We start from the raw sequence: 24,769 nt of genomic DNA on the forward strand, positions 1-24,769 counted from the left end.
GATCATGATACACCCTTCAAATAAAGCAACACGATTAGAAGTTTCTAGAAACACAGGCGCACTCCTCTTTCACTGGCATCACCAGCAAGTTCTATTTATATCCAGGCTACAAATCATGTTCCTTTATACCATTCATTCTGAAAGGGTTTGCCAAGCAGGTTGAAGGTGTGCTCTGGCATCTGATGCCAGCCTGAATCCTACTCTTCACGTTAAACAAGGTGTGACATTAACCCACATATTAATCACCACAGCAATGTCAGAGATTCTTCCCTGTACACTATCAATGTTCTTTTTTTAAAAAAAGATAACTTTGTATTAATTAATAAAAGGCATGTGATTCTGCAGAGACCCTGGGGCATCCTACAGAATGGGGGTGGGGAAGACCTCTCCAACACTGTGATTATACAGGAAATGCAGTGTTAGAGATAAAAATTAGCATGATTTGTCAGATTTACATTGAACCAGTGGAAAATACAGTGAAATACATTGTTTGCATAAACAAACAACACGGTTTGAGGATGTGCTGGGGACATCGTAGCAGCCCACAACTTACTAACCCTAACCATAAGACCATAAGATATAGGAGCAGAATTAAGCCATTCAGCCCATCGAGTCTGCTGCACCATTCTATCATGGTTGATCCATTTTCCCTCTCAGCCCTTGTCTCCTGTCTTCTCCCCGTATCCCTTCCATGCCCTGACCAATCAACAACCTATCAACCTTTGCCTTAAATATACCCAATGAATTGGCCTCCGGAGCTGCCTGTGTCAACGAATTCCACAGTTTCTAACTTGTGCATCACTGGAATGTGGGAGGAAACCGGAGCACCAGGAGGAGACCCACAATGGGACAACGTACAAACTCCTCACAGACAGCGACGGGAATTGAACCCCTGTTCCAGAGATCGCTGCGCTGTAAAGTGATGCGCTAACCGCTAGGCTACCGTGCCGCTCCTCCTGCAAGGAATTGCCGATGTTCCATGTTGGAACACCCAGGCAGGGTCTGGGTGCAAGGTGTGGACCTGACGCATTGACAATCCCTTCGCCCTACGGATGCTGCCTGACCCTCCAGCAGACTGTGTGTTGCTCCAGGCTCCAGCACCTGTGGCATCCACTGTCTCCAGTCAATCCCGCTCCGGCTGGAAATAGAAATGTAAAGCACTGGCGCGGGTTGTTTTGATTTTGGCTCCTGATGAAAAGTGCAGGAACGAACTCAGACATTTCAAGAATCAAACATTACGTCCCTAGCATGCAGAATGCTGGCTCTGCACGTCGTGGTGTGATAAGGAACAGTTAATGAAATTCGCACGAATGGAAGGGATTGCAGAACATTGTGAACACAGCCAAGTCTATCATGCAAACCAGCCTCTCCTCTGTTGGCACTATCTACACTTCCCACTGCCTCGGGAAAACAACCAACAAAGGGACTTGGGAGTCCTCGTGCAGGATTCCCGAAAGGTTAATTTGCAGGTTGAATCGGTGGTGTGGAAGGTAAATGCAATAATAGCATTAATTTTGAGAGGACTAGGATGTAATCTTGAGGTTTTATAAAGCACTGGTGAGGCCTCACTTGGAGTATTGTGAGCATTTTTGGGCCTCTTATCTAAAAACAGATGTACTAACACGGAAACAATAGGAATTCTGCAGATGCTGGAAATTCAAGCAACACACATCAAAGTTGCTGGTGAACGCAGCAGGCCAGGCAGCATCTCTAGGAAGAGGTACAGTTGACGTTTCAGGCCGAGACCCTTCGTCAGGACTAACTGAAGGAAGAGCTAGTAAGGGATTTGAAATTTGGAGGGGGAGGGGGAGATCCAAAATGATAGGAGAAGACAGGAGGGGGAGGGATGGAGTCAAGAGCTGGACAGGTGATTGGCAAAAGGGGATACGAGAGGATCATGGGACAGGAGGTCCGGGAAGAAAGACGGTGGGGGGGGGAGGTTGACCCAGAGGATGGGCAAGGGGTATATTCAGAGGGACAGAGGGAGAAAAAGGAGAGTAAGAGAAAGAATGTGTGTATAAAAATAAGTAACAGATGGGGTACGAGGGGGAGGTGGGGCATGAACATCGATAACAACACCTTATATTCCGTCTGGGTAGCCTCCAACCTGATGGCATGAACATCGACTTCTCAAACTTCCGCTAATGCCCCACCTCCCCCTCGTACCCCATCTGTTATTTATTTATATACACACATTCTTTTTCTTACTCTCCTTTTTCTCCCTCTGTCCCTCTGACTATATCCATTGCCCATCCTCTGGGTCCCCCCCCCCCCGTCTTTCTTCCCGGACCTCCTGTCCCATGATCCTCTCATATCCCTTTTGCCAATCACCTGTCCAGCTCTTGGCTCCATCCCTCCCCCTCCTGTCTTCTCCTATCATTTTGGATCTCCCCCTCCCCCTCCCACTTTCAAATCTCTTACTAGCTCTTCCTGCAGTTAGTCCTGACGAAGGGTCTCGGCCTGAAACGTCGACAGCACCTCTTCCTAGAGATGCTGCCCGGCCTGCTGCGTTCATCAGCAACTTTTATGTGTGTTGCTTGTACTAACACAGAGAGGGTTCAAAGGACGCTCACAAAAATAATTCCGGGATTGAATAGCTTGTCATGTGAGGAGTGTTTAATGGCTGTGGAATTTAGAAACATGGGGTAGGGGGGAGCAGATCTCATTGAAGCCTACCGAATGTAGAAAGGCCTAGATAGCGTGGATGTGGGAAGGATGTGTCCTTTGGTGGGGGAGTCTAAGACCGGAGGGAAAGAACCTCAGAATAGAGGAACATCCATTTAGAAAGGAAATGAAGAGGAATTTCTTTAGCGAGAGAACGGTGAATCTGTGGAATTTGTTGCCACCGGTAGCTGTGGAGGCCAGGTCATTGGGTATATTTAAGGCAGAGGTTGATAGATCCTTGATTAGTCAGGGAGAAGGCAGGAGACTGAGGCTGAGAGGGTAATGAAATGGCAGAACAGACTCACTAGGCCAAATGGCCTAATTCTGCTCCTATATCATGTGATCTATTATGGTGTTATAATCAATGGCTCCTCCCATGGGGGTCATTCTCTCTCCTCCCCCACCCCCATGCATCAGGCAAAAGATACAAAAGCTTGCTCCACCAGATAGCATCTATCTCACTGTTATCAAACTCCTGAACAGACCTCTTACACATTAATGATAAATTCCATCTCCCAGTACACCTCATCGTGTCCCTTGCAATTCCTTTGTCTTCCTATAATCACAACACTAGAATCTACTTCCTGTTTTCAATTACTTTCTCTTAGAAGTACTTACAGAATGTACAAAATGATCTTTCTGGATGGCGTGCAAGCAAAAATTGTTCTCAGTACATGTTGTAATAATAAACCAATTACTAGTACAAATGTATACACATACACAAACACACACACACTATCAGAATCAGGTTTAATATCACTGGACAACACATGTGTGTTGCTTGAATTTCAGCATCTGCAGAATTCCTGTTGTTTTAATATCACTGGCATACATCATGAAATTTGTTAACTTTGCCGCAGCAGTACATCGCAATACATGATAGTTATAGAAAAAAAACTGCATTCCAGCAGTGTTTGGGTTATGGTTAGCGATAACGGGTGCTTTGGAACGTGAGCCGTCTGGTTAGTGAAGCGGGTTTTTGTGTTGTGTGCCTGACACCGGTGTGAGCTGGGGTCCTTTGATCGGCGGGAGATGGAGAAGATGCTGGAGAGAATCGGTCGTAGGATTCGACCTAGTGGGGGACCATTATCTGATGGAGCAAGTTGCCGCAGTCGACTGAGGATCAGTGAATATGCCTTTTGGAAGAGCTGAGCTGAGCTCCAGCTTGTGCATGTCTGACTGTTTAATTATAATGGACCCTGTTCATTTTTTTCTTTCTTTTCTTTACTAACTTTTCAGTTAAGATCCATAAATATAATTCCTTTAACCGTCTGTTATTTCTTGGCACTGAGTTGTAACAGGGTAGTAAATTACACAACATCCATACAAACAGGGGCTTGGAATGGGAGATCCGTCCCAATCTCATGGGTTTAGTGGGACCTGAGTGTGTATTCCCTAGATTTACACACTTTATACACACACACACACACACACACACACACACACACACACATACTTTATATATATCAGTTAAATTAAAAATGTTGCAAAAACAGAAATAATAAGTGAGGTAGTGTTTATGGGTTCAATGCACAGATACACAGATACACACACACACAGAAACACACAGACAGACACACAATTGTATGCATAAAGCTGACTAATTTATGTGGCGATATAGTGTTAGTAGTCACATTGCTGTGTTAATCTGATGTTTGACATGAAGAACAAAGGACTGAGATGATATGTTCCTAATTGGTTCTCTAATCTGTAAAATATCCTGCACTGTGAGACCATAATAACATTGACAGGAGACTTCTGTGCTGAGCCAGTGAGTCAGCAGACGAGAGCAGGCAGGCCAATAAAGGGCAGGTGAGTTCACACAGACAATGTCTGTCTTTGCTGCATTAATTAGCACAGATCTCTCCAGAGTCATGGTCCACAGACAGTGATTCCCTTCTCCTGCTGTCTTGAACCTTCTCCAAAATAACCTCCAGAAGTTAGTGACCCGACAATGATTATAGAGGAAGATACCCTTCCGCTGTTGAACACGCTAAACAGATATTGGAAAATTAAAAAGGTTTATTACTGTCACACATCCTGAGGTACAGTGAGAAACTTTGTTTTGCACACCTTCCTGACAGATTATTTCATCACATCAGTACATTGAGGTAGTACAGGGGAAACGCAGTAACAGAATAAAGTGTTACAGTTTCATAGAAAGTGCAGAGCAGCCCAGGGCCACCATAAAGTAGATTGTGAAGTCAAGAATTCATCTCATCTTACAATGAGGTCTGTTCAATAGAATCATAGAGTAACATAGGAAGGAAACAAGCCCTTCAGCCCAAATGATCCGTGCTGACCACTTTCAATTTAAACCAGTGCCCTCTAGCTGTTGATTGCCCCACCCTGATGAAAAAAGACTGTGCACATTCACCCTATCTACACCCCTCTTCCTGCCTCAGGACCCCCTTTCACTTCACTGCCCCTGTTGCTGGGCTATTTCTATTAAAGTATTGCTTGAAATCTTGTGTCCTATCCCACTGCCTGTTTTCTAAGGACTAAGACAACGCACATTCCTTAAAAGGGCAGATGTGGTACCTCAGAGCATTCAACACAAAAGATTCTGCCGGTGCTGGAAACCCAGAGCAACACACACAAAATGCTGGAGGAGCTCAGCAGGTCAGGCAGCATCAACATTAAATAATCAACATTTCAGGCTGAGACCCTTCACCACGGCCAGAAAGGAAGCTTGGGTGTTATCCTTGACTCCGGCGTGAATTTTAAATCCCACAGAAAGAAAATGGCCAGATCAGCACTTCTACACTGCAGAACTATCACAAAGTTATGTCCATTTCAGTCACACCCATAATGACGCTGAAAAACTAATTCACATCTTATATATCGAATAGACTGGATTGCTGTAATGCACGTTTTACTGGCCTTCCAAAGCAATCGATGGACAAGCCAGAATCATCAGAAGCCAGTTGGGTCGAGTACCTGTGAGAGAGCAACCTGGGTGATCCTCTCGAAGGCTTTGTCCACGTTTGTGCCCTCCTTGGCGCTCACTTCATAGTAAGGGATGTTTCGAGCATTGCACCAGGCTTCCGCGTCTTCACTTGTAACCTGTGGGAGCGAGAGGGAGACCAGAAGTGATCGCAAAAGTTTGCACTAGTGTAGAGTCAACATCATCTATGTTACGACGCAAACACGAGGAAATCTGCAGACACTGGAAACTCAGGCAACACACATCAAAGTTGCTGGTGAATGCAGCAGGCCAGGCAGCATCTATAGGAAGAGGTACAGTCGACGTTTCAGGCCGAGACCCTTCGTCAGGACTAACTGAAAGAAGAGCTAGTAAGAGATTTGAAAGTGGGAGGGACAGGGGGAGATCCAAAATGATAGGAGAAGACAGGAGGGGGAGGGATGGAGCTAAGAGCTGGACAGGTGATTGGCAAAAGGGATACGAGGCTGGAGAAGGGAGAGGATCATAGGACAAGAGGCCTAGGGAGAAAGAAAGGGGGAGGGGAGCCTAGAGGGTGGAGAGTAGGCAAGGAGTTATAGTGAGACGGACAGAGGGAGAAAAAAGAGAGAGAAAAAACAGTGGGGGGGTAATAATAAATAAATAAGGGATGGGGTACGAAAGGAAGAAGGGGCATTAACTGAAGTTAGAGAAGTCAAAGTTCATGCCATCAGGTTGGAGGCTACCCAGACGGAATATAAGGTGTTGTTCCTCCAATCTGAGTGTGACTTCATCTTGACAGTAGAGGAGGCCGTGGATAGACACATCAGAATGGGAATGGGACGTGGAATTAAAATGTGTGGCCACTGGGAGATCTTGCTGTCTCTGGCGGACAGAGCGTAGGTGTTCAGCGAACTGGTCTCCCAGCCTGCATCGGGTCATCCATGTTAGGAGCCTGTTCAAAAACTTAATAGAAACCCAACATTGCTTTTCTCTTGTGACCTCTTCAGAGCTTCCCTGCAGCCCATTCCCAAGGTGGTAGTGCCTCAGAAAATGACTCTTTAATGGATATTAGTATCCTGTGGTATGTTTGCACCGGAGGGAGTGCAGAGGATATTCACGAGGATCGTTTTCAGAAGGAGAGGTCCACTGTTTTAGAGGGTGTTACTGAAGCATAGTGGTTCGCGTAACGACCGTACGGGCCAGCGATCCGGGTTCAGTTCCCGCTGCTGTTTGTAAGGGGTTAATACGAATGGGTTTCCTTTGGGAGCTCCAGTTCCCTCCAAAGACTGGGGTTGGCAAACTGTGAGTATTTTGTTGGTACCAGAGACACGGGCTGCCCCAGCACATCTTCGGGCTGCATTGGGTGTCGGCACAAACTATGCATTTCAATGCATGTTTTGATGTACGTGACAAATAAAGCTAATCTTTAATCTTTAAAGAGTCCCCTTCCCATTCCAATGTGTCCATCCATGGCCCCTCTTGTGCCAAGATGAGGCCACCCTCAGGGTGGCAGAACAACAACTTATATTCTGTCTGGCTACCCTCCAACCTGATGGTATGAATATCGATTTCTCCTCTCAGTGAACAAATCCCCCCCCCTGACTATTCCCTACTCTGACCTTTTACCTCCCCCTGGGTCCCCTCCTCCTTCCCTTTCTCCTATTGTCCACTCTCCTCCCCTATCAGATTCTTTCTTCTCCGGCCTTTGACCTTTGCCACCCACCTGGCTCCACCTATCACCTTCCAGTTAGCCTCTCACTCTCCTCCCCCCACCTTTTAGTTCAGGCATCTACCCCCTTCCCTCCCAGTCCTGAAGAAGGGCCTCAGCTCTTCTGTAGAAGTAACGAGCCTGGGTGTTATCCTTGACTCAGATTTAAATCCCACATAAAGAAAGTGACTAGAGCAGAAATATTGCAAAGGTATGTCCATTTCTGTCATAAAGATGCTGAAAAACTAATTCACGCCTCAACATATCAAATAGATTAGATTACTGTGCTTTTCATTGGCCTTCTAAAACAATCTATTGACAAGCTTCGTCTCACCGCTGCTAGACTTTTAACTAAAACTAGGATAAGGGAGCACATCACTCCCATCCTAACTACTCTGCATTGGCTTCCTGTATCTCTTAGACTTGATTTTAAATGTCCCTTACTTGTTTTTAAAGCTCTTAATGGAATGGGACCAGAGTACATCACAGAAATGCCATTGTTCTATAACCTTGCTCGAGCTCTAAGGTCGTCTTCCGCCGGTCTCTTTAGTTTAAACAGTCTCTTTCAAAAGATAATTGGCAGGTCAGCTTTTCTGAGCTATGCTCCTAAACTGTGGAATTCAATACCTAAAACTATAAGGGATGCAGACTCAGTTGACATTTTAAACACCACCTCAAAACCTGTTTATTTAACCTTGCTTTTAACTAACATCTTTTTGTCTTTTATTTTCATGTTTGCACATTATCCCATTGGAAAGCACTTTGGACTAAATCATCTGTACGAAAAGTGCTCCATAAATGAACCCTATTATTATTATTAAATATACTGTACTCAAGATCAAGGTAGATTGAATTCTGGATGGTATAAGAGATGAGGCCCGTGGAGAGAAGTCAAGAAAGTGAACCTGGATCAATCAGCCAGAATGGGGTGGACATCTGTGAGGTCCATTGCAACACCCCACGAGCCCCCACTCGAGTTCCACTCCAAGACTGTGCTTTCACTCAATAGCACTTGTCCCTCTCTCTGTCAGGTCGAGTCAACCTTTTTTTCATTGCAGTACTGTGCAAACATCTTAGGCACATTATATAATCAGGGTGACTAAGACTTTTGCACACAACTGTAAATGGTAATAAGGTTTGCTCCCTAATTAGCTCGACACCTTTTTTACTTGTTGTTAGGGAGTATTCTGGAGTTATGTGAATATACCAGATATTAATTCAAACAAGATCTTGTCTTCAGTTCTTAATGTAAATTGTAAATTGCAAGCAGAAAACTGAAGTTACAGTATTCTGCAGAAGTCTTATGCACCCTAGCTATACATAGGTGCCGAAGATTTTTCGCCGTACTGAATTCAGAATCAAGGTGGATTGATTTTTGGATGGATAAGAGATGAAGCCCATGGAGAGAGGTAAAGAAAGGGAATCTAGAACTAATAGCAATCCAAAGACCAAAAGAATAAACAACTGTTTGTGGATTTCAGACAGGATAAGACGAGGGAATACACGTCAGCCAGAAGGGATCAGAAGTGGAGTGAGTGAGCAATTTCAGGTTCCTGGGTGTCAATATCTCTGAGGATCTAACCTGGACCCAACATATCGATGCAGCTATAAAAAAGGCACGGAAGTGGCTACATTTCATCAGTAGTTTGAGGAGGTTTGGTATGTCACCAAAGACACTCGCAAATTTCTGTAGATATACCATGGAGAGCATTCTGACTGGCTGTATCACTATCTAGTATAGAGTTGGGGGGGGGTTCTACTGCATAAAATCGAAATATGCTGCAGGGAGTTGTAAACCTAGTCAGCTCCATCATAAACAAGAGAAAATCTGCAGATGCTGGAAGTCCAAGCAAAACACACAAAATGCTGGAGAAACTCAGCAGGCCAGGCAGCATCTATGGAAAACAGTAAACAGTCGACATTTCAGGCCAAGACCCTTCGTCAGGACTGTCATCATCAGCTCCATCATGGGCACTAGCCTCACTAGTATCCAGGACATCCTCAAGGAGTGATGCTTCAGAAAGGCAGCGTCCGGCATTAAGGACCCTCATCACTCAGGACATGCCTTGTTCTCATTGTGACCTTCAGGGAGGAGGTACAGAAGCCTGAAGGTGTACACTCAACAATTCAGAAACAGCTTCTTCCCCACTGCCATCAGACTAATTCATGACTAAATCATGGTTTTTTTTCTATTATTATGTATTGCATAGTCCTGCTGCTGCAATCAATGAATTGCACGACATACGCTGGTGATATTAAACCTGATTCAGATTCTGGTTCAGGGTGGATGTGTGTAAGGTCCAGTGTACCTCCTCCCCCTCGACTTCCAATCCAATACTGTGCTTTTGCTCACTTGCACTCGTCTCTCTCTACAAAGCCAAGTCGACCTTTTTTCCAATAAAGCAACAACACACACAAAATGCTGCGGGAACTCCGCGGGTCAGGCAGCATCTATAGAGGGAAATAAACTGTTTCCGGCCAAGACCCTTCATCAGGGCTCAATAATCCTCCTTTAAAGCATTTTCGTATGTGTGACACAGATGTGTCTTTACCTTTCTCTGGCCAGTATTAATGCAAATACATATATGAGTTTATAAGAATGAATCGGAACAAATGTGTCCAAGGGAAGGGACAAGTAAAAGCTGTAATAGTTCTACTCTAACCATGCCACCACACACACTGAAACAGATTCTTCAGCCCACCATGTCTCTGTCAGACCTATCTGGCGGAGCACTTAAATCTCCAAGTACAAAGCATGGATCCAAGTGCTGCTAGATGGAATTAGAACATAGAAGAGTTAGCCACAGGGACTAAGCATTGGTTAATGGGATTACTGCACAGGATAGATGAGTACTTTACAGTTGGAAGTTCAAAATTATCAAAGTAGGTATATGTCACCATATACAACATTGTGATTCATTTTCTTGCAAGCGTTCACAGTAAACACATGCAGTGCAATAGAATCAATGAAAGGCCACACTCGACAGGATGGACAAACAACCAATATGCAAACGACAACAAACTGTGCAGTTACAAATATGAAAATAATAATAATAATTAAGCAATAAATATAGAGAACGTGAGATGAAGAGTCCTTGAAAGTGAGTCCATAACTTGTGGGGACAGTCCAGTGATGGGCGAGTGAAGTTGAGTGAAGTTAACTCCTCTAGTTCAAGAGCCTGATAGCTGAGGGGTAATAACTGTTCCTGAACCTGGTGGTGTGGGTCCTGAGGCTCCTGTACCTTCTTCATGATGGCAACAGGGAGAAGAGAGCATGGCCTGACGATAGATGCTGCTTTCCTGTGACAGCGCTCCATGTAACTGTGCTCAATGGTGGGGAGGGATTTACCCGTGATGGACTGGGCCGTACCCACTACTTTTTGTAGGATTTTCGGTCCAAGGGCATTGCTGTTTCCATACCAGGCCGTGATGCAACCAGTCATTATATCCTCCACCTCACATCTATAGAAGTTTGTCAAAGCTTTAAATGTCATGCTGAAGCATCGCTAACTTCTAAAACTTGATGGTTAGCGAGAACAAGGTGGGCTGAGTGGCCTGCCTTGTGCTGTATGATTGGATGACCGTATAAGATGGTAAACCTTCCCCACTCCTCCACCAGAACCTGCCGATCGTCTCCTGGCAAGCTGGCAAGAGAGTGATTTCTCTCTGTGATTTGAGTGGGAACCTCTGAGGTGGCCCTTGTCTGCCATCTGCTGGTCGAGTTACGAAGTGCGGAGGAGGAACAGCATGATTTTGATCCCCATTCACTGCTTCTTCAGGTTTTCACCGTCCCAGACTGTTGAATGAATAACTTGTCCAGCTTATAGTCTCAATGGCTGGGTTGGTCACATGAATGGGAGAACTGCAGTTTTGTAGAGAAACTAGACTATAGAGCTAAGAAGTGTAAGGAAAGTAACTGGAGCATGGAATATAGAACAGTACAGCACAGTACAGGCCTTTTGGCCCATCATGTTATGCCAGCTGTTTAATGTCCTCTAAGATCAAGCTAACCCTTCCCTCCTCCCTATCGCTCCATTATTGTATCATCCATGTAACTATGTAAGAGTCTGTTGAACGTCTATAATATATCTGCCTCGACCACCACCCCTCGCACTCCACAGAGAAACTACTTATACACTTAAGGAGTAAAATCCAAAAATTATGAATCACTTCTATATAAAGAGGGTGACAGCAACTTGGAGCTCCACGATCTATGATAATCTTGAACAGATCTCTCATACACTAAAAGATGAACACTTGAACAAAATTCAAAGTAAATTTATTATCAAAGTTCATAAATGTCACCATATACAACCTTGAGACTCATTTTCTTGGGGGCAGACTCAGCAACTCTCTAGAATAGTAGCTATAACAGAATCAATAACCAGGGCATTTAACAAGAGTGTGGGAGACAACAAACTGTGCAAATTCAAAAAGAAACAATAATCGTAAATCAGTAAGCGATAGATATTGAGAATATGAAATGAAGAAACCTTGAATGTGAGTCCAATGGTTTTGGGAATAATTCAGTGATAGGGTAAGTGAGGTTGAGTGAAGTTATCCCCTTTGTTCAAGAACCTGATGGTTGAGGGATAATAACTGTTCCTGAACCTGGTCGTGCGAGTCCTTAGACTCTTGTACCTTCTTCCTGATGGCAGCAGTGAGAAGAGAGCTTGTCCTGGGTCTCTCAAACTCACAATCATACGATCTCTCAATCTACCTCATCATCTACTTGTAGTTCCCTTGTCTACTTGCCCCTTCACTTTCTCTGACAGAGCAACACCACATTCCACACTCTGTTTTCTTTTTCCTTCCCTGATGTGTGGCGTGATCTGTCTGGATGGCACACAGAGCAAAGGCTTTTCACTAGATCTCAGTTCTTGTGGCAATACCAAATACCAAGTCAATCTTTGACATTTAGTTCTCGAATTGCTAGATTTCCATTAACCAGGTGCGTAAGGGGAGGTGGGGAAAGGACAGGCCCCTATAGTGAGCTGTGAACTTGAAGGATCCTCTGCGTTATAGTGTAACAAAGAGAATTCATTAGGTTACGGTGCTCGGAACTGTTGAAGTGTGAAATGAGGTACTCACTGCCCTCTTCATTTCACGAGCGTCCACAATGATTGACAGAGGGGATTGGTACAGGAGAGAGGGAAAACTGGTCAGCAGTGAAGTGAATGGGGGCCGGGAAGGGGCGAGCGCTGTTGCTTTTGACGCTGATTGCGTGGCTCCGCTGAACGTTGTTGGCACGCTATGTGGCTGCCGGAACAGGTGGTAGCACTCACAAGCAGCCCCCAGCACACCCTTGGGTGTGTTGGTTGTTCACGCAAACAATGCCGTTTTGCTTTGTAACTTCAAAACCTTGCACTAATCCAAAGGAAGACACGGAAATCTGGGAATGCGGGTCTAATTTTGTGTTTACTTTAAGTGAGGCGCGCACGTATCACGCAGTAGTGTGATGTTGTATGCAATTCATATGTTTATACTGTACATATAACCCGTAATTAATTATTTAATCAAACTAGAATGCCTAATCAACCAATATATAAGACCATAAGATATAGGAGCAGAAGTAGGCCATTTGGCCCATTGAGTCTGCTCCACCATTCAATCATGGGCTGATCCAATTCTTCCAGTCATGGCCACTCCTCTGCCTTCACCCCATACCCTTTGATGCCCTGGCTAATCAAGAACCTATCTATCTCTGCCTTAAATACACCCAATGACTTGGCCTCCACAGCTGCCCGTGGCAACAAATTCCATAGATTTACCACCCTCTGAATAAAGTAATTTCTCCGCATCTCTGTCCTTCAATCCTGAAGTTGTTCCCTCTTGTCCTAGAATCCCCTACCATGGGAAATAACTTTGCCATATCTGTTCAGGCCTTTTAGAATGTTTCTATGAGATCCCCCCTCACATACATATATCCTCATAGATATATATTGAGTAATATATACAAGATTACTCAAATATTACTGAAATACACAACAGATATATTTCACTGTATGTTTTTAGTTTATTTGTTTATTTGGAGATTTTGCACGGTAACAGGCCCTTCAGCCCAACAAGCCCATGCTGCCCACTTACGCCCTCGTGGCCAATTAACCTGCTATCCTTTAGGTGTTTGGTATGTGGGAGGAAACCAGAGCACCCGGAGGAAACACACACAGTCACAGATTAGTATTAAGACTGATAGCTAAGGTTAAAAGCTAAGATTGATACTAGTTTTATTTGCCACATGTATATCAAAGCACCGAAATAAGCCGACTGTGATGACGACCAGCGCAGTCCAAGGGCTGTTGCTGGGCAGTCCGTAAGTATTGCCTCATGCCTCACTTCCAGTACCAACGCAGCACGTCTACAACTACTAACCCAAACCCATTGGACTGGGGGAGGACACCAGAGCACCTGGAAGAAACCCACACAGTCACGGGGAGAACATAAAAACTACTTACAGACAGTGGCGGGGATTGAACCCCAATCACAATCAGTGGCGCTGTAAAGCGTTACGCTAACTGCTAGGCTAGTGTGCCACCCATGGTACACTCACCACCATCTTTATCATATCAGACGTCCTTTCAGGAGTTTGAGATGCCATCTGGGTAGCCTCCTACCTGATGACATGAATATTGATTTCTTCTTCCAGTAAAAAAAATACCCTGCCCCTCCCCTCTTCTTCTATTCCCTACTATGGCCTCTTACCTCTTCTAATTGGCCCTCAGCTCCCCCTGAATCCCCTCCTTATTCCCTTTCTCCTATGGTCCTCTCCAATCAGATTCCTTCTTCTCCAGCCCTTTACCTTTCCCTCTCACCTGGCTTTACCTTTCACCTTTCACCTTCCAGCTTACCCTCCTTTCCCTTCCCTCACCTTTTTACTTGGGCACCTTTCTCCCTTCCCTTTCAGTCCTGAAGAAGGGTCTCTGCCTGAAATGTCGACTGTTTACTCATTTCCACAGACACTGCCTGACCTGCCGAGTTCCTCCAGCATTTTGTGTGCGTTGCTTTGGATTTTCAGCATCTGCAGAATTTCCTGTGTTTTGGATAGAAGCTGTCCTTGAGTTTGTGGTGTACATTCTCAGGATTTTACACAGCGAGCTTGAATTCACTTGTTTGGTCAGGGATCAGACCAGACCAATGTTCAAATTGGTTGCAAATAGATAAGGGAAGGGAAGGAAAGGATAGGCATTTTGGGAAAAGAACAGGGAGATAGGCCTGACCTTCGCAAAAAGCAGGCGCAAACACAATGGGCTGAATGGCCTGCTGGTCTCATGTCTGGCTACTAGAGTCATAGTCATAGAAAAGTACAACGCAGAAACAGGCCCTTTGGCCCATCTATTCCACATGCTGTACCATTTAAATTTCCTACTCCCATCGACCTGCCCTGGGACTATAGCCCTCCAACTCCCTACTATCCATGTACCTATCCAAACTTCTCTTAAACATTGAAATCAAGCTAGCATGCACCAATTGTGTGGGCAGCTCATTCCACACTCTCTCCATCCTCTCAATGAAGAAGTTTCCCCTTAAACTTCCCAGCTGTCACTCTTAACCCATACACCTCCAGTTGTAGACACAGTGGAACACCTCAGTGGAAAAAGTCTGCTCACATTCACCCTACCTAATCCCCTCATAATTTTGTATATCTCCATCAACTCTGCCCTCAATCTCCTACCTTACATGAAATAAAGTCCTAACCTATTGCAGAGGACTTTATTCCTACAGTCAGACTTCTGAACCAGTCACCTCTCTTACACCCAGTTCCCAGTGGTGCTGCCCTGTTCTTGGACTATTAATTCTACTTCTTCAGTTATTGGCACTTTAGCCTCTCTGTTTGCACCAGTTCAGCTGAAATGCAACACTTTGCACCACCTCAGTCTGAAATGCAACACTTTGCACCAGTTCAGTCTGAAATACAACACTTTGTGTTGTTCTGTGCTTATGAGGGGGATAGTCAGAGTTGACGTGGATAGGCTTTTTCCATTGGGGGGCTGGGGGAGATTCAAACAAAAGGACATGAGTTGAGAGTTAAAGGGCAAAAGTTTAGGGGTAAAATGAGGGGGAATTTCTTCACTCAGAGAGTGGTAGCTGTGTGGAACGAGCTTCCAGCAGAAGTGGTTGAGGCAGGTTCGATGTTGTCATTTAAAGTTAAATTGGACAGCTATATGGACAGGAAAGGAATGGAGGGTTATGAGCTGAGTGCAGGTCAGTGGGACTAGGTGAGAGTAAGAGTTCAGCATGGACTAGAAGGGCTGAGATGGCCTGTTTCCGTGCTGTAATTGTTATATGGTTAACAAGAGGCATAGATCGAGTGGATAACCAGGAATTCTTTTCCCCAGACGGAAATGCGTAATACAAAGTGTTATAATTTTAAGGAGATTGGTTGAAAGTATAGGGGACGATGTCTGTCACAGGCAAGATTTTTTTCCGCAGAGAGTGGAGGGTACATGGAATGTCCTACTGGAGGCAGCTACATTTGGGACATTTACTGTAGATAGGCAGATGCATGATAGAAAAATGGGGAGAGAAGGGCTACATTGATTTGGAGTCAATTAAAATGTTGGCACAACATCATGGGCCGAAGGGCTTGTACTGAACCACACTATGATATAGGTTCTGGGTTTCATTTCCTCTGTGAACTTCACATGAGCAAAGTTCAATGTCCAAAGTAAAATTATTATCAAAGTACATATTTGTCACCATATACTACCTTGAAATTCATTTTCTTGAGGACATTTACAGGGAAATAAACACTACAGAACTTAAGAAAAACTGTGCAATAAAGACTGACAAATAACCAATATGCAAAAAATAACAAATTATGTAAATAAGAGATAATTAGTACTGAGAGAATGAGTTGTAGAGTCCTTTTAAGTGAGTTTGTAGTCCAATCACAAACGAGAAAATCTGCAGATGCTGGAAACCCAAGCAACACACACACACTGCTGGAGGAACTCAGCAGGCCAGGCAGCATCTATGGAAGAGAGTACAGTCGATGTTTCAGGCCGAGGCCCTTCAGCATGTTTGGTCCTGTTGAAGGGTCTCGGCCTGAAACGTCGACTGTACTCTTTTCCGTAAGTGAGTTTGTAGGTTGTGGAATCAAGTCAGAGCTGCAGTGAGTGAAATTATCCACGTTGGTTCAGGACCCTGATGGTTGAAGGGTAATAAGTGTTCCTAAACCTGGTAGTGTGGGAGCTAAGGCTCCTGTACCTTCTGCCTGAAGGTAGCAGTGAGAAAAGCCAGTTCATTGCACTCTGCTATATATGACAATAAGCTGGCATGAATCAGACTTACCTCCCTGTTTTGTTCTTCATCAATTTTGTTGCCCAGAACAATGAAAGGAAACTCCTCCTGGCCTGCTGGCACTCTGGCCAACATCTCATTCCTCCAGCCCTCCATGGCGTAGAAGGAGTCGCGGTCGGTCACAGCAAACGTGAGCACACAGCCATCCGATCCTTTGAAGAAGGTGGACACCAGGGCTTTGAATCGCTCTTGACCACCTGTGTCCCAGATCTGCGTGGGCGAACGCAAGGACGTAAGAATCTGGCGCAGGAGTCGGCCATCCACATACTCATTTCTCAATGACTCGGTTGATCACCCACCCTATACTCAAAAGTTTCGGAACAGCTTCTTCCCTTCTGCCATCAAATATCTGATGGACCATGAACCCTTCTTCGCTATCCCGCTTTTGACTATTGATTTTTGTAACCTATATGTATTGCCGCGTACTGCTGCCAAAGGACAACACACTTCACGACATATGTCACTGGTAGTACACCTGGTTCTGATTCTAACTGTTCTAAGAGCTTCTTCTCCTCCACTATAAGGTCCATAAACCCATGAACACAACCTCAGTATTTTGCTCTTTTTGCAGTATTTATTTATTTATACAGTGTGTATATTCTTATTGTAATTTATAGTATTTTTCTTCCTGATTTACGCAGTACTGTTGCCACAAAACAATAGATTTCAGAACAAACGTCAGTGATGATCAACCTGGTGCTGATTTTTAAATCATTCACAGTCTCCACTCTGCAAACAGAGCTACTGCCTCACAACTGCAGACCTGCTTCAATCCTGACTTTGGGCGATGTCCCTATTTCACCCAGGCACTCCAGTTTCCTCCCACGTGCCCAAGATGACAGAATCGATAGGTTACTCAGTCACTGCTGTTGAGTGTGTCCGTCTTTGTTTAGGCATTGGTTTTCATAAAATCTTCTTCATTTTCCTGAAAATGCCTGCATGTCCAACTACCCCCCCATCCCCCCTCCTTGTGCTTCTTAAATGATGCTATTCTACCCGCCTCAACCACTTCCTCTGGCAGCTCGTTTCATATGCTGAACACTCTCGGCCCTCACGTCCCTTCAGCGAGCTCCACCCACTCAGCGCAATTCAGTAAATGAAGCCTCAGGAAGGCAGCGTCTATCATCAAGGACCCTCACCACCCAGGACAAGCCCTCGTCTCATTACTAACATCAGGGAGGAGACACACACTCAGGAACAGCTTCTCTCCCTCTGCCATCAGATTTCTGGATGGACAATGAACCTCTTTTTGCATTACTTATTTTTTTATATAGATTTCTTATTGTAACTTATAATATTTATTGTAACTTAACCTGTTCTTTAACAGATTTGACAGTGTGGCCCCTGCCCATCCCCCACATGAGTCATCTGTTGTCGGCCCCCAACCAACACATGTTCCACTCTCCCCTCCTACCCCTCACAGTCCCCCACCCTGCTCTCATGACTATACCGTTTCCCCACATGAAACCACCACGGTGGGCTTCACAGCTGAACGGGTGAGAAGACAGCTGAGACGTCTCAACCCAAGCAAGGCTGCAGGACCGGATGGTGTCAGTACCAGGGTGCTCAAAGCCTGTGCCCCTCAGCTATGTGGAGTACTTCGCCATGTCTTCAACCTGAGCCTGAGGCTCCGGAGGGTTCCTGTACTGTGGAAAACGTCCTGCCTCGTCCCTGTGCTGAAGACGCCGCGCCCCAGCGGCCTCAATGACTACAGATCGGTGGCATTGACCTCCCACATCATGAAGACACTGGAGAGACTTGTTCTGGAGCTGCTCCGGCCTATGGTCAGGCCACACTTAGATCCCCTCCAGTTCGCCTACCAGCCTCGACTAGGAGTTGAGGATGTCATCGTTTACCTGCTGAACCATGTCTACGTCCACCTGGACAAGCCAGCGAGCACTGTGAGGGTCATATTTTTTGACTTCTCCAGTGTGTTCAACACCATCCACCCTGCTGTGCTGGGGGAGAAGCTGACAGCGATGCAGGTGGATGCTTTCCTGGTATCATGGATTCTTGATTACCTGACTGGCAGACCACAGTACGTGTGCTTGCAACACTGTGTGTCCGACAGAGTGATCAGCAGCACTGGGGCTCCACAGGGGACTGTCTTGTCTCCCTTTCTCTTCACCATTTACACCTCGGACTTCAACTACTGCACAGAGTCTTGTCGCCTTCAGAAGTTTTCTGATGACTCTGCCATAGTTGGATGCACCAGCAAGGGAGATGAGGCTGAGTACAGGGCTATGGTAGGAAACTTTGTCACATGGTGTGAGCAGAATTATCTGCAGTTTAATGTGAAAAAGACTAAGGAGCTGGTGGTAGACCTGAGGAGAGCTAAGGTACTGGTGACCCCTGTTTCCATCCAGGGGGTCAGTGTGGACATGGTGGAGGATTACAAATACCTGGGGATACGAATTGACAATAAACTGGACTGGTCAAAGAACACTGAGGCTGTCTACAAGAAGGGTCAGAGCCGTCTCTATTTCCTGAGGAGACTGAGGTCCTTTAACATCTGCCGGACGATGCTGAGGATGTTCTACGAGTCTGTGGTGGCCAGTGCAATCATGTTTGCTGTTGTGTGCTGGGGCAGCAGGCTGAGGGTAGCAGACACCCACAGAATCAACAAACTCATTCATAAGGCCAGTGATGTTGTGGGGATGGAACTGGACTTTCTGACGGTGGTGTCTGAAAAGAGGATGCTGTCCAAGTTGCATGCCATCTTGGACAATGTCTCCCATCCACTACATAATGTACTGGTTGGGCACAGGAGTACATTCAGCCAGAGACTCATTCCACCGAGATGCAACACAGAGCGTCATAGGAAGTCATTCCTGCCTGTGGCCATCAAACTTTACAACTCCTCCCTTGGAGGGTCAGACACCCTGAGCCAATAGGCTGGTCCTGGACCTATTTCCTGGCATAATTTACATATTACTATTTAAACTATTTATGGTTTTATTACTATTTAATTATTTATGGTGCAACTGTTATGAAAACCAATTTCTCCCAGGATCAATAAAGTATGACTATGACTATATATTTTTATATTTTGCAGTGTACTGCTGCTGTAAAGCAATAAATTCCAAGGCAATATGTCAGTGATAATAAGTTTGATTCAGATTCAGATTCTTTTAAATCTTTCCCCTCTCACCCTGGACCTATAACCCCTAGTTTTGGTCTCCCTGCCCTGGGGATAAGACTGTTACCACCCACCTTATCGACACCACTCAGAATTTTAAGCATGATGAGAATTATGATGACATTCCACATGATAGCAACAAACCTATTACCAATCCCATAACCCCGTATCCACCTCTGCACACACAATCCCACCTGGTAGGGCAGGTTGCATCTCCTCACCTGCAGCTTGACAGCCACGTTATCCACTGTGATCCGCTTCGTGAGGAGACTCACTCCAATGGTCGTCTGGTACTCATCTCTGAATCTGTTGTTGACATACCGGTTTAGGAGAGCTGTTTTACCCACACTGCAATGAAGGGACCAGATGAAAAGACCATAAACATGGGAGCAGAATTAGGCCATTCACCCCATCATTTCTGTTCCACCATTCCAACATGGCCGATTCAGCTTCCCTCTCGACCCATCTCCTGTCTCATTCCCGGCCTCCTTTGATGCCCTTACTAAACAAGAATCCATCAACCTCTGCTTTAACTATACCTCATGACCTGGCCTCCACAGCAATGAATTCCACAGATTCAACACCCTCTGGCTAAAGAAGTCTCTTATGATCTTTGTTCTAAAGGAAGATCCTTCTACTCAGAGGCTGTGCCCACCGGTCCTAGACTCTCCCACTATAGAAATCATTTTCTCCATGTCCACTCTAACTTAGCCAACCAAAGCTAGACGGGCTGGGCTGATTTCCCTGGAGTGAAGGAGATTGAGGGGTGAATTTGCTGTGACTGTGAACAAAGTCATCAGAAAGAGACAGAAGCTAGTGGATATAAAAGTCTTTATTCAGCAGAAGAAGCAGCAGGCATTGTACTCGAGACACTCGTGGAAGAAGAGGCCTGCCTGATCCAATATTACATGACATTTTTATATGGTACAGATCAAAGGTAACAGCAGGACAATTCTATCCTTACAATGTATCTACAAGGCTCCCTTTGGATTACATATAATTTTCAAACATCCACCTTTGCAGCAACACTCCAGACACCCAAAATTAATGTTAATCCCCACTGACAATGCAGCTGCATTCATGCATATGCAGACATCTCAGATGAATGGGTGTTCCCTGGTTTGCAATCAAAGCCAGTCCGCAGCTCCAGGAAGGCCAATGCTCAGAGCTACATTTTAAATTCAATATACAATCCATATTCCGGTCTGAAGACTAGCTCCTGTTGCAAATAGCATTTGCTATACAACCCCAGAATATGCCCAAACAGACTTATAGATGTTTATAAAATCATGAGGGGTATAGATAAGGTGGAATGATCAGTCTTTTTGTCAGGATAGAGCACATCCACAGCTTTAAGGTGAGAGGGAAGATTCAAAGGTTCACAGAGGGCTGAGGGCTCTGGGTACATGGAACAAGCTGCCAGAGGAAGCTGCTGAGGCAGGTACATAACAACATCTAAAGAAAACATTTGATCGGCTACATGGATAGGCAAATTTGGAGGGCTTTGGGCCAAAAGCAGTCAAACAGGACTAGCTCGAGAAGACACCTTGGTCAGTATGATGAGCTGTGCTGAATGGCCTGTCTCCTGAATGGACTCTTGGCAGCATCCAACCTCCACCAGGGGAGCATTGGTTGGTTTGCCTTTATAATAGGTGATGTGAAATTGCATTGTGATTGTTATACAGCACAGAAACAGGCCCTTTGGCCCAACCCGTCCATTCTGACCGAGATGTCATTTAATATAGTCCCATTTGGCTCATATCCTTCTAAACCAGGGGTTCCCAATCTTTTTCATGCCATGGACCAATACCATTAAGAAAAGGGTCCATGGACTGCAGTTTGGCAGCCCCTGCTCTAAACTTTTCTGTCTCTGTTTGACTGAAAGTTTAGGAGGTGGTAGAATCTTGCTCAGTGTGCAACAGAGCACTGGTTATGCATTGGGTTCAGTTGGTGAATTTAAATAATTTCTCTACAAGTGCACTGATTACCACAGATGCGGTAATCTGGAGTCAAAATAAGAAACTTCTGAGCTATTCAGCAGGTCAGGCAGCATCGTGGAGGGAATATGAAAGTGAGCCACTTTTATACAGACCTTTCACGGATATAGAGGGTCTTTGGAACTTTGCATAATGTCAAAACAATCTCATCTTTACTTGCAACCCTATTGACGCCAGTGTAGCTTACCCGCCACTTACTAACCCTACTTTTCAGAATGTGGGAGTGTGATGGTATTGGGTTCCCTGTCTGCAAAGCCTTAAATTCAGACGAAGATTTTAAGCCCTATACATATAGACTGGAAGGCGGGGTGGAGATACATCTCTACCAAAGGAGGTGTAAGGCACTCTTTCCCTCCGCTAGCCCGCAGGTCACCCTTGGGCAAGGTGTAGCACCTGCTTAGCCCACCCCGCCCCCAATCAAGATCACGTGAACCCATGGGCGCAGGTGATGGATGGTCATGTGAGCAGCTGGTGCATATCTCAAGTCCTGGTTATGTGACCATTGAAGTCAGGCAGACAATCTCTGAAGAGTATTGATAATGGCTGGGGTCACCGGTCTTGTAAGGAGACTGCCCAGAAGAAGACAATGGCAGATCATGTTTGTAGAAACATTTGCCAATAACAATTATGGTCAAAGACCATGATCGCCTACGTCATAGACATGGTACGTAATGATGATGTCATAGACACGGTGTGTAATGATGATGCCATAGACGGTGCGTAATGATAATGTCATAGACACGTAATGATGATGTCATAGACACGGTACATAATGATGATGATACATACAGATACCCTCACTACATGGAGTTATACCGTATCCACCTACTTTTCAAGGACTAGCTTACTTCCCTGTCTAACTGCTGCAGTGCGGTCTAGCTGCTAATACCCTCTGCGTGAGTGACAGATCCCCCCCCCCCACAAACGAGGAGATATCTGCAGCTAACAAAGCAGTTTTAAGCACAATTTATTTTATTTTTAATGATACACATAAATTTAGACACATATTTCTTAACAGACATTTAACACACACCGGGGATTTCTAATTTTTAAGAAATTTCCAAATTACAAAAGATTTACAAACGACAAACGATTTCCAAACACAGGTACAATTCTTACAAATTAGAAGAACACACCAGCGAGTTTCAGACGAACACATCGTCCGTCGCAGAAACCAAAGGTTGAGGAATGATCACCTGTCCAGCTCTTGGCTCCATCCCTCCCCCTCCTGTCTTCTCCTATCATTTTGGGTCTCCCCCTCCCCCTCCCACTTTCAAATCTCTTACTAGCTCTTCCTTCAGTTAGTCCTGACGAAGGGTCTCAGCCTGAAATGTCGACTGTACCCCTTCCTAGAGATGCTGCCTGGCCTGCTGCATTCACCAGCAACTTTGATGTGTGTTGCTTGAATTTCCAGCATCTGCAGGATTCCTCGTGTTGAGGAATGAACTCCAGTTCTTTCTGCACACCCTATCATTCTTCTTGTCATTCCTAACAATCCCCAATGTCTGTGATATTTATACTAGTTTCTACCAAACGATAGGCAACCACGTGAGTGTGACCCTATTACAGCCCAGGGTGTTTCAGGGTTCAAGCACGACACCATTCTGTAAAAAGTCTCTGTGCGACCTCCTCTCCCCCCCTCCCCGGGAATGTGTAGGTTTCCTCTCACAGTCTAAAGAGATACCGGCTGGGTTAATTGGTTATTGTAAATTGTTCTGTTGATTAGGCGAGGTTTAATCGTGTTTCTTGGGGGTTGCTGGGGTGGTGTAGCTCGAAGTGCCCACTCTGCGCTCGATCACTAAGAGAAACCCTTTGGGAAGGTCATGCAGCTACGCTAGAGAGCTGAGTTCAGCAATAAGCCTTTCAGCCCCAGGGAAGTGAACAAACATCCAACACAGGAAGTAACCGGAGCACCCGGAACAAACCCACGCGGTCGCGGCGAGAACATACAACTCCTTACAGTCAGCAGTGGGAATTAAACCCATATCACTGCCACTGTAAAGCATCGCATCAAACTGCTGCACTGCCATGCTGCCTCCACCGCCTGGGCCACACCATCTTCTCCCAACTACCATGAGGCAGGAGGTACAGAAGCCTGCAGTCTCACACCACCAGGTCCAAGAACAGCTACTTCCCTTCAACTGTTCGTTTCTCAAACCAACCAGAACCCCCCCTAATCACTACAGTTCAGCAGCACCATGACCACTTCGATCACTCTGCACTAAAATGGACCTAGTTCTAATTGTTTTCTTTCTTACAGAAGTTGTGTGTACTTGTTAATTTGTGTATTTTCTTGTGAATGTTGTGTATCTGATGCTCCGTGCCTTTGATCCTGCTGCAAGTAAGTAAGTGTTTCATTGCGTCTGTGTATACGTATGTGCACACATCTATTTATTGATTGATCGAGATACTGCACAGAATAGGGCCTACCAACCCTTCGAGCCGCGCCATCCTGCAATCCCACAATCTAACCCGAACTCAATTCAAACATGGGACAATTTACAAAGACCAACTAGCCTAGCAAGTGGTACGCCTTTGGACTGTGGAAGGAACCAGAGCATCCAGGGAGAATCCCATGCATTCCACCAGAAGGACACACAGACTCTTCTTCCTCTTCTGTTTCCAGCTGTTTAGACGCATCTAGGCGTATTACAGCCCTCCGCAGGATGTATAATTAATTATAGAACTTCAAGGAACTCAAATTCTTGAATACAACCTAGTCTCACGTATAAACTGAATAATAGACTCTTCAATCAGATGTTGATTCTCTTGATGGCCAAACAAAGACTGAATAGAAAACCGAAATAAATTTAAGCCAGATCGCCTCTTGAACAACATGCTTCTTTCAATTTTGTATCGATTACAGCTCAGCAAATCATGCTGGACTGTCTCTGGACTACCACAGTCACACAATCCAGTAGGATGCTTTCCTACATCCACAGTTTGAGGATAAAGGGGAAGCCTTTTAGGACCGAGATTAGGAAAAACTTCTTCACACAGAGAGTGGTGAATCTGTGGAATTCTGTGCCACAGGAAACAGTTGAGGCCAGTTCATT

The 24,769-nt window shown here is 45.2% G+C and overlaps 1 protein-coding gene across 4 annotated transcripts in view; it reads right to left on the bottom strand.

Annotated features, from left to right (window-relative positions):
* The window catches only part of LOC140210080 (ras-related protein Rab-7b-like), a 50,790-nt gene that overhangs the window by 16,444 nt on the left and 9,577 nt on the right, over positions 1-24,769 (bottom strand). For all 4 annotated transcript variants that reach the window (XM_072278875.1, XM_072278874.1, XM_072278876.1 and 1 more), the window contains 3 exons: positions 19,938-20,064; positions 16,569-16,787; positions 5,605-5,730 (listed from right to left, as the gene is read on the bottom strand). In XM_072278875.1, coding sequence (XP_072134976.1) covers positions 5,605-5,730; positions 16,569-16,787; positions 19,938-20,064 — 472 coding nt within the window. The remainder of the gene's footprint in view (positions 1-5,604; positions 5,731-16,568; positions 16,788-19,937; positions 20,065-24,769) is intronic.

Source organism: Mobula birostris, chromosome 14 (genome assembly GCF_030028105.1).
Source record: "Mobula birostris isolate sMobBir1 chromosome 14, sMobBir1.hap1, whole genome shotgun sequence".
NCBI classification, from domain to species: Eukaryota; Metazoa; Chordata; class Chondrichthyes; order Myliobatiformes; family Myliobatidae; genus Mobula; species Mobula birostris.